We start from the raw sequence: 13,157 nt of genomic DNA on the forward strand, positions 1-13,157 counted from the left end.
CACTGCAGTTCATTATTAAGGTTTGCAAGCCACTCAGTTCCCCACTGCAGTTCATTATTAAGGTTTGCAGTCCACTCAGTGTCCACTGCAGTTCATTATTAAGGTTATCACAAGTGTTGTTTGACAGCCTTCTCTGTGTTCTAAAGGGATAATAACTTTAATAACTGGGACCTCTCTGACAAGGAAAATATTTCCAATGATACTTTTCAGAATGGTAATAATGGTTTGTGATGTATCACTGTAATGACAATCCATCCACACATTGAATTAATGTATTTCAGTGTGTGCTGAATCAAAGATGCACATTTACTCACCTACAAATTCTGAATGGCATCATAAACCTACAGACAAAATCACTTCATGCAGATGTCCTGAGATACATGGCAACATGGATTTCAGACCAGGTTTGTTTTCAACATGGCAATAGGGATTTCAAACTGAAAGGTTGTTTTTCCATACACGAATTCCAACAGTAGCAGTGGATGAGGAGACACAAATATTTACTGCAATTTATTTCAATATAAAAATAGCCTTTAGACAACATGCAAGGGCAAATATTCAAAGAAAGGAAGCATCCTTCATACACAGAACTGTGCTCAGGAGTTTCGGATCTTCTGCCCAGTGCACGCCTGCACCCAGAATAACCCTCTGAAAAACACAAAGCGGGGCATATAAAACAAGGACTTTGTAATAGCATGCCCCGTGACTAATCGTCACCAGAGCAGAACAGAGACTTCACGCTGCACCGACCCTAACCCGTTTGAATGGACTAGCACCAGGGCGGGAGAAGGGACTGTAATTCATGTATGCGTTGAACATGCAGGGTTGTGCTGTCATAATAAACCAGAAAGAGAGACCTGACCAGAGGGTCTAGTCAAGAAACACTAGAGCAGGAACGCCGTCCTACAGGCAGCAGTGCTGCAGGAACGCCGTTCTACAGGCAGCAGTGCTGCAGGAACGCCGTCCTACAGGCAGCAGTGCTGCAGGAACTTGAACAGGCATGACTCGCATCTCCCACATGACTGTCTGATTCAGTTAGTCCTCACGATGCAATGAAAAGAGCAATAGAACTTTTACAAACTTTGAATGCCTACGAAGACAACAGCAACAGACAACGACGAGTGTGGACTCGGACACAAGGTAAATCATTCTGACAAGATGGAGAGACACTGGAAATACTTGTAGAAAGTAGATAAATGCACTACCTGTTATATGTGTCACTAGACGTTTACAAATACAATGGGAATTCAGATCATTCCTGTTTAGACAAATCTGTATTTTAATGGCGTTACGGTACCTTCAGATTTAGGACACCACTTTAAAACATGAATAAAAAAGAGCCGTAATGGATTTACCCGGAACACTTCCTGAATCAGGACCAGCACATTGGAATGCTGCTGCAGGTGAGCTCTGCCTGCATCTTCAGTGCCAGCTGTGAACTGTTGAACCTGCTCATTCAGCTGGGCTTGCATCTGGACTGCTTTCATACGAGCCCGGAGCTCAACCTTCAATTCTAAACAAACACATGAACCTGCTCATTCAGCTGGGCTTGCATACTGCTTTCAGAGCCCGGAGCTCAAATTATAAACCTTCAATGAACCTGCTCATTAAACTGGGCTTGCATCTGGACTGCTTTCAAAGCCCGGAGCTCAAATTATAAACAAACACATGAACCTGCTCATTCAGCTGGGCTTGCATCTGGACTGCTTTCATACGAGCCCGGAGCTCAACCTTCAATTCTAAACAAACACATGAACCTGCTCATTCAGCTGGGCTTGCACCTGGACTGCTTTCATACGAGCCCGGAGCTCAACCTTCAATTCTAAACAAACACATACATAGAGCAGACACTTCCGTTTCAACATGAAGCCAAGGGCAACTGTCACACAGAGACAACTGTTACTGCATTTAAACAAACTTGGTAAGTGGTCCGACCACGAAGGAGTGACTCTATTAGAGTTACAGAACAATCCAAGTGTAACATACCTAATCTCTTCTTACGGGCCTGAAGGACAGACAATTCCAGTGCTCGGGTTTTCTGGGGTAAAGAAGGAAAAAAAGAAAGAAAAAAGAACCATAGGACTATTGGATTCTAGTTAAATGATGCCCTAGCTTTGTTGTTGCTCCAAAAATATTCATATTGCTATATAAATATTACATTACTATGGATTTCTGTGCCTTTTTTCTCCTTGCTGTTGAGTTTATTAGTGGTGGGAAAAAGAAAACCCACTAAAGTTTCCGTGGAAGCCCAGCTTGTGAAACCTGGAATGGCCTGTTTAGTTAATAAATGCTAGACATTTTAAAATGACAATACAGTACTAGAATAAATTACATTAAACCACTCACATTTAGAAAAATGTCTGGCAAATCCAGTTTGAATTACAGGAAGAGAAAATACAAAAGACCTAATCAAAAGGATAGTGCATACTGTGTACAAGAATAAAAAATAGCAATTCATTGCTACCCCCTGGTGGCAATGTTTACACTCCCCAAACAAACCTAGAACTGAAATGTAAGAAACCACTAGCTTGTACTCTGTGCTCCTGTCTCGATGCTCAGAGCCCTACAGAGCCACTGCTCGTGTTCTCTTTAATTCTACTCTGTGCTCCTGTCTCGATGCTCAGAGCCCTACAGAGCCACTGCTCGTGTTCTCTTTAATTCTACTCTGTGCTCCTGTCTCGATGCTCAGAGCCCTACAGAGCCACTGCTCGTGTTCTCTTTAATTCTACTCTGTGCTCCTGTCTCGATGCTCAGAGCCCTACAGAGCCACTGCTCGTGTTCTCTTTAATTCTACTCTGTGCTCCTGTCTCGATGCTCAGAGCCCTACAGAGCCACTGCTCGTGTTCTCTTTAATTCTACTCTGTGCTCCTGTCTCGATGCTCAGAGCCCTACAGAGCCACTGCTCGTGTTCTCTTTAATTCTACTCTGTGCTCCTGTCTCGATGCTCAGAGCATTATAGAGCACAGAGTACAATTAAAGAGAACACAAGTGTTCTCTTTAATTCTACTCTGTGCTCCTGTCTCGATGCTCAGAGCCCTACAGAGCCACTGCTCGTGTTCTCTTTAATTCTACTCTGTGCTCCTGTCTCGATGCTCAGAGCATTATAGAGCACAGAGTACAATTAAAGAGAACACAAGCAGTGGTTCTGCAATTCTTAGCACAAGCACCAGCATATACAAGCAAATAAATAAACAAAGAAATACTCACATTCTGAATGGACTCTATCATCTTGCAAAGATCTATAGAGGAGTTCATCAGCTTGGAAATTAGCCTGAAGTTTCAAATAAATACATTTCAGTTTGTTTATTTATGCCGTAGCCAGACATTCAGAATGCAGTTATTATTATTATTATTATTATTATTTATTTATGCCGTAGTTATTAGACATTCAGAATGCAGTTTGCAATACCACCTGACATTCCACACACTCCAAGGCTGTGCTATAGTCCTGATTAAGTATCCAATGCCATCTTCTTCATGGGCATGCTCACTGTATTGGCCATTTTAAACCCAAACAGTTTGTCAAGCCAAGCTCTGCAGTAGAAACAGCAGTGCAGAGACAAGCCAAGCTCTGCAGTAGAAACAGCAGTGCAGAGACAAGCCAAGCCCTGCAGTAGAAACAGCAGTGCAGAGACAAGCCAAGCCCTGCAGTAGAAACAGCAGGAAAGCAGAGACAAGCCAAGCTCTGCAGTAGAAACAGCAGTGCAGAGACAAGCCAAGCTCTGCAGTAGAAACAGCAGTGCAGAGACAAGCCAAGCTCTGCAGTGGAAACAGCAGTGCAGAGACAAGCCAAGCTCTGCAGTAGAAACAGCAGTGCAGAGACAAGCCAAGCTCTGCAGTGTGCAGAGACAAGCCAAGCTCTGCAGTAAAACAGCAGTGCAGAGACAAGCCAAGCTCTGCAGTAGAAACAGCAGTGCAGAGACAAGCCAAGCTGCAGTAGAAACAGCAGTAGAACAAGCCAAGCAAAAACAGCAGTGCAGAGACAAGCCAAGCTCTGCAGTAGAAACAGCAGTGCAGAGACAAGCCAAGCTCTGCAGTAGAAACAGCAGTGCAGAGACAAGCCAAGCTCTGCAGTAGAAACAGCAGTGCAGAGACAAGCCAAGCTCTGCAGTAGAAACAGCAGTGCAGAGACAAGCCAAGCCCTGCAGTAGAAACAGCAGTGCAGAGAAACAGCAGTGCAAGACAAGCCAAGCTCTGCAGTAGAAACAGCAGTGCAGAGACAAGCCAAGCTCTGCAGTAGAAACAGCAGTGCAGAGACAAGCCAAGCTCTGCAGTAGAAACAGCAGTGCAGAGACAAGCCAAGCTCTGCAGTAGAAACAGCAGGAAAGCAGTGCCAAGACAAGCCAAGCTCTGCAGTAGAAACAGCAGTGCAGAGACAAGCCAAGCTCTGCAGTAGAAAGTGGAAGCGACAGCGAGTGGGAGAAGTACAGGCGTGGAAAAGTACAGAGCAGTTTAGAAGCAGAAAGGAGAAATTGCATTGCTTGAATTGCTTTAATCAGAAAACACAGGACATTGGGGAAACACAGCAGCAGCTCAAAGACAAACAGCCGCGTGTGTTTTTCTGATAACAAACAAGCTGAAACTTGGAGCAGCTGATTCAAATTCAGCGCCGTTCTGAGACACGGGCGAGGGGAGGAGCCAACAGCACAGCAGAACAACGCAGTTAAACGAGGCAGTCTTCCCAGCGACAGCGAGTGGGAGAAGTACAGGCGTGGAAAAGTACAGAGCAGTTTAGAAGCAGTTTGAAAGCAGGTTGACGGCTGCAGAAGAAAAAAAAAAACCCTCAACATGGTCTTCAAGCCAGTAATCTGTGACACCTGCTTGATGTGGGAAATCCGAGAAAACCCAGCGGAGCTAAACCAAGTGTGCGTAAAGTGCCACGCAATCCAGGACTTGCATAAACTAGTAAGTATGCTAGAAATGGAGCTGGAAGAAGTGAGACAGCAACAGGATCTTGAGGAACTGGCACACCCACAATTCATGGAAGTCTGCATCACCCCTAACAGACTGAAAGCCACCAGGGAGATAGAAGGTCAGAACAGCTGGGTTCAGGTAGGCAGAAGCAGGGAAAAAAAGAAACTTCATCAAACACAACCACCAGAAATCAAAACAACCAACAGATTTGAGTCACTTCAGAATTTTGATGAGCAGAACCAACAACAAGAGAATGAAAGGAACAACATCCAGGACCCTATTGACAGTGGTGACCAGACAGCAAAAAGAAGGGAGGTCATGATTGTTGGGGACTCCATATTGAGAAACACAGCAAGTTCAATTCGCAGTTTGGACCCCCTTACTACAACAGTGTGCTGCCTTCCGGGAGCCTCGGTCAAGCACATCACTGAGAACGTGGACAGGCTCCTAGAACGAACAGGAGACGACCCGGTAGTAGTCGTCCACATCGGTACAAACAACATTGGAAGAGACAGACCAAAATCCCTGCAAAACAAATTCAGAGAGCTAGGAAGGAAATTAAAAGAGAAAACCAAAACTGTGGTATTTTCTGGTATACTACCGGCACCTTGCAAAGGACCATATGGACAGCTGGAAATAATTAATCAAAACGCATGGCTGAAGACGTGGTGCACACGCTTCACCTATCTTGATCATTGGACCACATTCTACAACGAGGACTATCTGTATAGACGGGACGGACTGCATTTAAATAACAAGGGAACCAGTCTACTCGGAGAAAAGATCCTCGAGCAGGTTCAGAAGCATTTAAACTAGAAAGGAAGGGGGGAGAAATCAACAAAAAAACAGAAGGGAGACCGCATCAAAACAAGAACAACAACTCAGGTAAGACAACCATTAAATGTATTTATCTAAATGCTAGAAGTATCAGAAACAGAATTCTAGAACTTGAAGCTACTGCACTAACAGGTAACTATGATGTGATAGGTGTTACAGAAACGTGGTTGTCTGAGAGTGATGGGGACGAATATAATATTTGTGGGTATACACTGTATAGGAAAGACAGGCAGGACAGAAGAGGAGGAGGGGTAGCGCTATACATAAGAAACAGTCTTGAAGCCCAGGTGTTAAACCTGGACAAAGAAAATAAAACCGAATCAATATGGGTCAGAATAACGGACAAAAATTCAAAGGGCATAATAATAGGAGCATGCTATAGACCGCCAGATTCAGACGGTGAGCAAAATAATCTGTTATACAATGACATTAGAAATGCGTGTAGCAAAGGACAAGCCATACTAATGGGGGATTTCAACTTCCCCCAAATAAAATGGGAAAACCCGGTGGGTAGTGCGAAGGATGAAATAGAAATGGTGGAAATGACAAATGACTGCTTCCTAACACAATTTGTCAAGGCACAGACTAGAGGGGAGGCATGCCTTGATTTAGTCTTTTCAAATAACGAAGACAGAATAACTAAAACAGAGATCAGAGAACCACTGGCAAACTCAGACCACAACATGGTCTCATTTGAAGTGTTTTTTAAATCCCCAAAAGTAATGACTAAAGCTAAGGTTTACAATTTTAGAAAAGCAAACTATGAAGGTATGAAACAGAGACTAACAGAAGTAGATTGGAGTAAAATAGAGAAAACACCCACAGAAGAAGGATGGTTGTTCTTCAAAAATGTAGTACTAGAGGTGCAAAAAAAAAATAGTAATATATAATATAATTATATTATATAGTAGAAACAACAGGAAAGCAATGCCAAGACAAGCCAAGCTCTGCAGTAGAAACAACAGGAAAGCAATGCCAAGACAAGCCAAGCTCTGCAGTAGAAACAGCAGTGCCAAGACAAGCCAAGCTCTGCAGTGGAAACAGCAGTGCCAAGACAAGCCAAGCTCTGCAGTGGAAACAACAGGAAAGCAATGCCAAGACAAGACAAGCTCTGCAGTAGAAACAGCAGTGCCAAGACAAGCCAAGCTCTGCAGTAGAAACAACAGGAAAGCAATGCCAAGACAAGCCAAGCTCTGCAGTAGAAACAGCAGTGCCAAGACAAGCCAGGCTCTGCAGTAGAAACAGCAGTGCAGAGGCAAGCCAAGCTCTGCAGTAGAAACAGCAGTGCAGAGACAAGCCAAGCTCTGCAGTAGAAACAGCAGTGCAGAGACAAGCCAAGCTCTGCAGTAGAAACAGCAGTGCAGAGGCAAGCCAAGCTCTGCAGTAGAAACAGCAGTGCAGAGACAAGCCAAGCTCTGCAGTAGAAACAGCAGTGCAGAGACAAGCCAAGCTCTGCAGTAGAAACAGCAGTGCCAAGACAAGCCAGGCTCTGCAGTAGAAACAGCAGTGCAGAGGCAAGCCAAGCTCTGCAGTAGAAACAGCAGTGCAGAGACAAGCCAAGCTCTGCAGTAGAAACAGCAGTGCAGAGACAAGCCAAGCTCTGCAGTAGAAACAGCAGTGCAGAGACAAGCCAAGCTCTGCAGTAGAAACAGCAGTGCAGAGGCAAGCCAAGCTCTGCAGTAGAAACAGCAGTGCAGAGACAAGCCAAGCTCTGCAGTAGAAACAGCAGTGCAGAGACAAGCCAAGCTCTGCATAGAAACAGCAGTGCAGAGACAAGCCAAGCTCTGCAGTAGAAACAGCAGTGCAGAGACAAGCCAAGCTCTGCAGTAGAAACAGCAGTGCAGAGACAAGCCAAGCTCTGCAGTAGAAACAGCAGTGCAGAGACAAGCCAAGCTCTGCAGTAGAAACAGCAGTGCAGAGGCAAGCCAAGCTCTGCAGTAGAAACAGCAGTGCAGAGACAAGCCAAGCTCTGCAGTAGAAACAGCAGTGCCGAAGACAAGCCAGGCTCTGCAGTAGAAACAGCAGTGCAGAGACAAGCCAAGCTCTGCAGTAGAAACAGCAGTGCAGAGACAAGCCAAGCTCTGCAGTAGAAACAGCAGTGCAGAGACAAGCCAAGCTCTGCAGTAGAAACAGCAGTGCAGAGACAAGCCAAGCTCTGCAGTAGAAACAGCAGTGCAGAGACAAGCCAAGCTCTGCAGTAGAAACAGCAGTGCAGAGGCAAGCCAAGCTCTGCAGTAGAAACAGCAGTGCAGAGACAAGCCAAGCTCTGCAGTAGAAACAGCAGTGCAGAGACAAGCCAAGCTCTGCAGTAGAAACAACAGGAAAGCAATGCCAAGACAAGCCAAGCTCTGCAGTAGAAACAGCAGTGAAGAGGCAAGCCAAGCTCTGCAGTAGAAACAGCAGGAAAGCAGTGCCAAGACAAGCCAGGCTCTGGGGCAGCAAGGACAGCCACAGCCTTGTGTGTTATTGGGTATATTACTTTGAAGCCTTTTGAACCAATCAGAGAATACGACTACCTGCATGCAGTCATTATGGGTCTCAGCAAAACTTACCCACTACAGACATACAGGCCAGTGAGCAATTCTATTGACATGACAAAATCAGGATGCTTGCTGCCAGTCTGGACATCTTAAACACTCACAGTAGACTGTTTCACTATTCACTATCTTTCAAATGCAGTAGACCTGGAATAGATTAGGTCACGCAACCCCCAAAAATGTGTACTTGCCACCGGTCATCCACATTTATTTGCATCTGACGTGAAACCGCATGTGCACACTGCATCCTGCGAGAAAAAAAACAAAAAAAACCCCATTAAATCATCTCTCCATCAGCTGAACTTGGCAACAGCTTTTACTGAGCTGCTGCACCCACCCACACACACACAAGAACAGAAATACAAACGTAGTAACGTGTGAACAAAGGTCATAGTTGATAAGCAAGCAGCTGCTGCTGCAGCTGCTTCCAGGTAGGGCTGGGTAATCTTTGTTCAAGGCAGTCTGTAAAACTGCCTGTTGCGTCTCTTTAAACAGCTCAGCACCACCAGGTCTGTTTTCGACTCCGTACCTGTGAGTCGCGAGCTCTTTGTTACGAATCGCATACAGAACTTCTTCATAAGGTGTCTCGAAGGTTTCTAAACTGAAAAAAAGTAAACATGCACAGAAAACAGGTTCTGTCAATCACAAGTTATTTGTAAATCACACCTAACTGTTCAAATTCTGAATACAATCTGAAAAGCAAAAAGTAAAATTGCTGGAGGATTAAAAAAAAAAAAAAAAAACTTCAAATGAGGAGGAGTCGGGCCAGATATGCTTCCCCATAAATATCCCTTGTGCAATTCTATAAGCAACTAAGAATTTAACCTTTTCCAACAAAGGAGCACCGGGGGTCACAGCTGCGCGGGGCCGCGCCGGGGGGGGTCACAGCTGCGCGGGGCCGCGCCGGGGGGGGTCACAGCTCACAGCTGCGCGGGGCCGCGCCGGGGGGGGTCACAGCTGCGCGGGGCCGCGCCGGGGGGGGTCACAGCTGCGCGGGGCCGCGCCGGGGGGGGTGCGCGGGGCCGCGCCGGGGGGGGGTCACAGCTGCGCGGGGCCGCGCCGGGGGGGGTCACAGCTGCGCGGGGCCGCGCCGGGGGGGGTCACAGCTGCGCGGGGCCGCGCCGGGGGGGGGTCACAGCTGCGCGGGGCCGCGCCGGGGGGGGGTCACAGCTGCGCGGGGCCGCGCCGGGGGGGGTCACAGCTGCGCGGGGCCGCGCCGGGGGGGGTCACAGCTGCGCGGGGCCGCGCCGGGGGGGGTCACAGCTGCGCGGGGCCGCGCCGGGGGGGGTCACAGCTGCGCGGGGCCGCGCCGGGGGGGGGTCACAGCTGCGCGGGGCCGCGCCGGGGGGGGGTCACAGCTGCGCGGGGCCGCGCCGGGGGGGGGTCACAGCTGCGCGGGGCCGCGCCGGGGGGGGGTCACAGCTGCGCGGGGCCGCGCCGGGGGGGGGTCACAGCTGCGCGGGGCCGCGCCGGGGGGGGGTCACAGCTGCGCGGGGCCGCGCCGGGGGGGGGTCACAGCTGCGCGGGGCCGCGCCGGGGGGGGTCACAGCTGCGCGGGGCCGCGCCGGGGGGGGGTCACAGCTGCGCGGGGCCGCGCCGGGGGGGGGTCACAGCTGCGCGGGGCCGCGCCGGGGGTCACAGCTGTGTATTTTTGTTATTGATCACATGCTTGGCTGGATGTTAATTGCATATACCTGTATAATGTTAGAATGCAAAGTAGTTTATAAAGACACATTAAAAAAGGGGATACAAAAACAAAAAATATAACCACATACCTGACATTCAAGGAACGATCTGACATTTCACAAGCAAATGTTGGATCTCCTTTAAAAAAGAAAGCAAACAGAGGGCTCATTATTTATTCAAACAGGCTTCATATCTGTTCCAGTAATTTATTAAACAGGCTTCATATCTGTCCTGGTTATTGATTTAAACAAGCTTCATATCTGTCCTTCTTTAGATTAGTTGAATTTACTCCACTGTTTCAATTTCCTTTTGAAAATGCATTGTTGTCAATACTGCCTGAAAAGTTTGTGCATGCTGCAATACCTCCACTGGTGGTGGAAATGAAATTTCATCACAGCACTGGCTCCACCATAACTCATTTTGCTGTAATAATGTTTATTTTTAAATGTTACTAAACCCATTTTTTGCAGGTTCTTCTGTGGGGCGCCTCATGACAATCACAAAACAAGGGTTCTACATGGTCATCATAGCTGGTCAGTTCTTGGCAAATTCTCAGTGAAGAGAAAAGGGAATGGTACAACTTGTACTAAAAAACACTTACTTAATGTTATACTGGTCTTCATTTCCAAAAAATGCTGTTTCATTTGCTCCCTCACACTGCAAATAGGAAAAGAAAACAATAAATATAAACTCAATTTCCAAGCAGCACACCTCAACAATCAATCAATGATTTTCCAAACAAACTACAGACCCAAGTCTTTCTTTATCCTCTTAATTCTCCAGTGCTGCCACTCACCATCACAGATGAACATGCAATTACACATGCAAGCAAAAAACTAAACCTGAAACCCTTCAACGCCTCTAGTTTTAAGATTAATATTTGATTGTGTTTCTTCCAGTATGTCAATAATACAAACTTCAGGAAACACACATCAAGTTCATTGATAGCTGACTTTGCTAGAGTCAATTTATTAAATGAATCTACAAAATGCAACACTCCATGTGAAATGCCTAGTACATACAAATACAGCTTACACATTTGTCTTCAAAATACAATGGCGAACAGGAAAGTCAAACATACAGCAGATCAAAGGGAATAGATTTACATCTGTGTCAGTGTTCTGAAAGCATTCATTTGCTATTTAAATCTGAAACATTGTGCCAATTATTCAAATAGCGAGGTATCAGTTTATCAAATTACTTTTCTGCTTTATTATGCAGTTCTAGTGATTGATGAGCATCCTGGTTCCCTTTAAGCTGAGGGAACAAGAAGCCACTTTGTGGCTAGGAACTTTGTTTAAATGAATAGGGTTTGCTACAGCAAAGTTGCCTCAAACTAGGTTTCCTGGTCTCCTGGAAATGTTCCAAGCCACTGTTCCTGAAAAAGTGTCTTTGTATCCGGTATACGGTAGAGCTTTTGGTGGTTTTTGAATTCAATCTCATTTTCCCTGTCTCAATAAATAAAACGCACACAAGAGCCAGTAACCAGACGAGTTCAGTAACACACAGACACAAGAGCCAGTTTCCAGACGAGTTCAGTAACACACACACAGTTTCCAGAGAGTTCAGTAACCAGGCGAGTTCAGTAACACACACAAGAGCCAGTTTCCAGACGAGTTCAGTAACACACACACAAGAGCCAGTAACCAGACGAGTTCAGTAACACACACACACACACACCAGTTTCCAGACAAGTTCAGTAACACACACAAGAGCCAGTTTCCAGACGAGTTCAGTAACACACACACAAGAGCCAGTAACCAGACGAGTTCAGTAACACACACACACACACACCAGTTTCCAGACAAGTTCAGTAACACACACAAGAGCCAGTTTCCAGACGAGTTCAGTAACACACACAAGAGACAGTTTCCAGACGAGTTCAGTAACACACACACACACACACGAGCCAGTTTCCAGACGAGTTCAGTAACACACACAAGAGCCAGTTTCCAGACGAGTTCAGTAACACACACAAGAGACAGTTTCCAGACGAGTTCAGTAACACACACACAGAGACAGTTTCCAGTTCAGTAACCAGAGACGAGTTCAGTAACACACACACGAGCCAGTTTCCAGACGAGTTCAGTAACACACACACGAGCCAGTTTCCAGACGAGTTCAGTAACACACACACAAGAACCAGTAACCAGGCGAGTTCAGTAACACACACACACACAAGAGCCAGTTTCCAGACGAGTTCAGTAACACACACACGAGCCAGTAACCAGACGAGTTCAGTAACACACACACGAGCCAGTAACCAGACGAGTTCAGTAACACACACACAAGAGCCAGTTTCCAGGTGAGTTCAGTAACACACACACACACACACACACACACACACACTACAGTCAGTTTCCAGGTGAGTTCAGTAACACACACAAGAGCCAGTTTCCAGGCGAGTTCAGTAACACACACACGAGCCAGTAACCAGACGAGTTCAGTAACACACACACAAGAGCCAGTTTCCAGGTGAGTTCAGTAACACACACACACACACACACACAAACAACAGTCAGTTTCCAGGTGAGTTCAGTAACACACACACACACACGAGCCAGTTTCCAGGTGAGTTCAGTAACACACACACACACACGAGCCAGTTTCCAGGTGAGTTCAGTAACACACACACACACACACAAGAGCCAGTTACCAGAGGAGTTCAGTTAAGGGCTGTGCAGGTTTCTTTGCTTCTTTCTGTAGAGACACTTTACAGTTATTAAGTGCAACCTCTTTCAATTTACAGCTCGCTTCCTTTAGTCTTGGAAAGGGGTTAACACCGCATATTTCTCTGTGGAACAAACAGAAGAATATTGATTTTAAAATACAATAATACTACACAGTCTTGAATCAAGTCATTTTTAACAGAGAACCGTTTCATTTTTTATATTGAAAAGGTTAAGACATGATGATCCATGTGACAATTGCCATAAAACAAAAAATCCAAAACGTCAGTAGGTTTCTCGGTACATAGTCAGGAATTAGGTGTTGCATTGTTTTTCATTTGTGACAAACACAACTACCCACCTGCGCACACAATGCCCTTTCCCTGTCTTTTTGCTTCCAGACATCACTGCACTGTGTTACACACCCAAACCCAGCAGCTCCCGGGAGTCCATTGCTGCAAGTTTAAATAGTTTAAGCTCCACCTACCCATTGCTGTTTGGCTCGCATTATTTA

The 13,157-nt window shown here is 46.3% G+C and overlaps 1 protein-coding gene across 3 annotated transcripts; it reads right to left on the reverse strand.

Moving 5' to 3' along the window:
* Positions 1-66: 66 nt before the first annotated feature.
* Positions 67-13,142, reverse strand: LOC121315377. Of its 3 annotated transcripts, XM_041249406.1 has the most exons (11): positions 13,005-13,142; positions 12,631-12,768; positions 10,576-10,631; positions 10,064-10,112; positions 8,818-8,889; positions 8,480-8,536; positions 3,208-3,271; positions 1,987-2,038; positions 1,675-1,739; positions 1,356-1,448; positions 67-648 (listed from the first exon to the last, which is right to left on the reverse strand). In XM_041249406.1, the coding sequence occupies exons 1-11, from the start codon at positions 13,046-13,048 to the stop codon at positions 559-561; spliced, it is 780 nt and encodes a 259-aa protein (XP_041105340.1). In that variant the 5' UTR covers positions 13,049-13,142; the 3' UTR covers positions 67-558. The 3 variants fall into 3 exon arrangements, 2 of the variants coding, with proteins under 2 accessions (XP_041105340.1, XP_041105339.1); XR_005950255.1 differs by having other exon boundaries at positions 556-1,448; positions 1,675-1,822; XM_041249405.1 differs by having other exon boundaries at positions 556-1,448.
* Between the last annotated feature and the right edge of the window lie 15 nt (positions 13,143-13,157).

Source organism: Polyodon spathula, chromosome 5 (genome assembly GCF_017654505.1).
Source record: "Polyodon spathula isolate WHYD16114869_AA chromosome 5, ASM1765450v1, whole genome shotgun sequence".
Lineage (NCBI taxonomy): Eukaryota > Metazoa > Chordata > Actinopteri > Acipenseriformes > Polyodontidae > Polyodon > Polyodon spathula.

What these genes read in the sequence shown, in the direction of transcription:
- LOC121315377 (XM_041249405.1), bottom strand. Translation starts at nt 13,048, where the DNA reads ATGTCTGGAAGCAAAAAGACAGGGAAAGGGCATTGTGTGCGCAG. An exon ending in ATAAATGTGGATGACCGGTG is followed by an intron (nt 3,272 to 8,479) that starts GCAAGTACACAT and finishes TTGAAACTTCAG; the next exon opens with GCTAATTTCCAAGCTGATGA. An exon ending in GGCCCGTAAGAAGAGATTAG is followed by an intron (nt 1,740 to 1,986) that starts GTATGTTACACT and finishes GTGTTTGTTTAG; the next exon opens with AATTGAAGGTTGAGCTCCGG.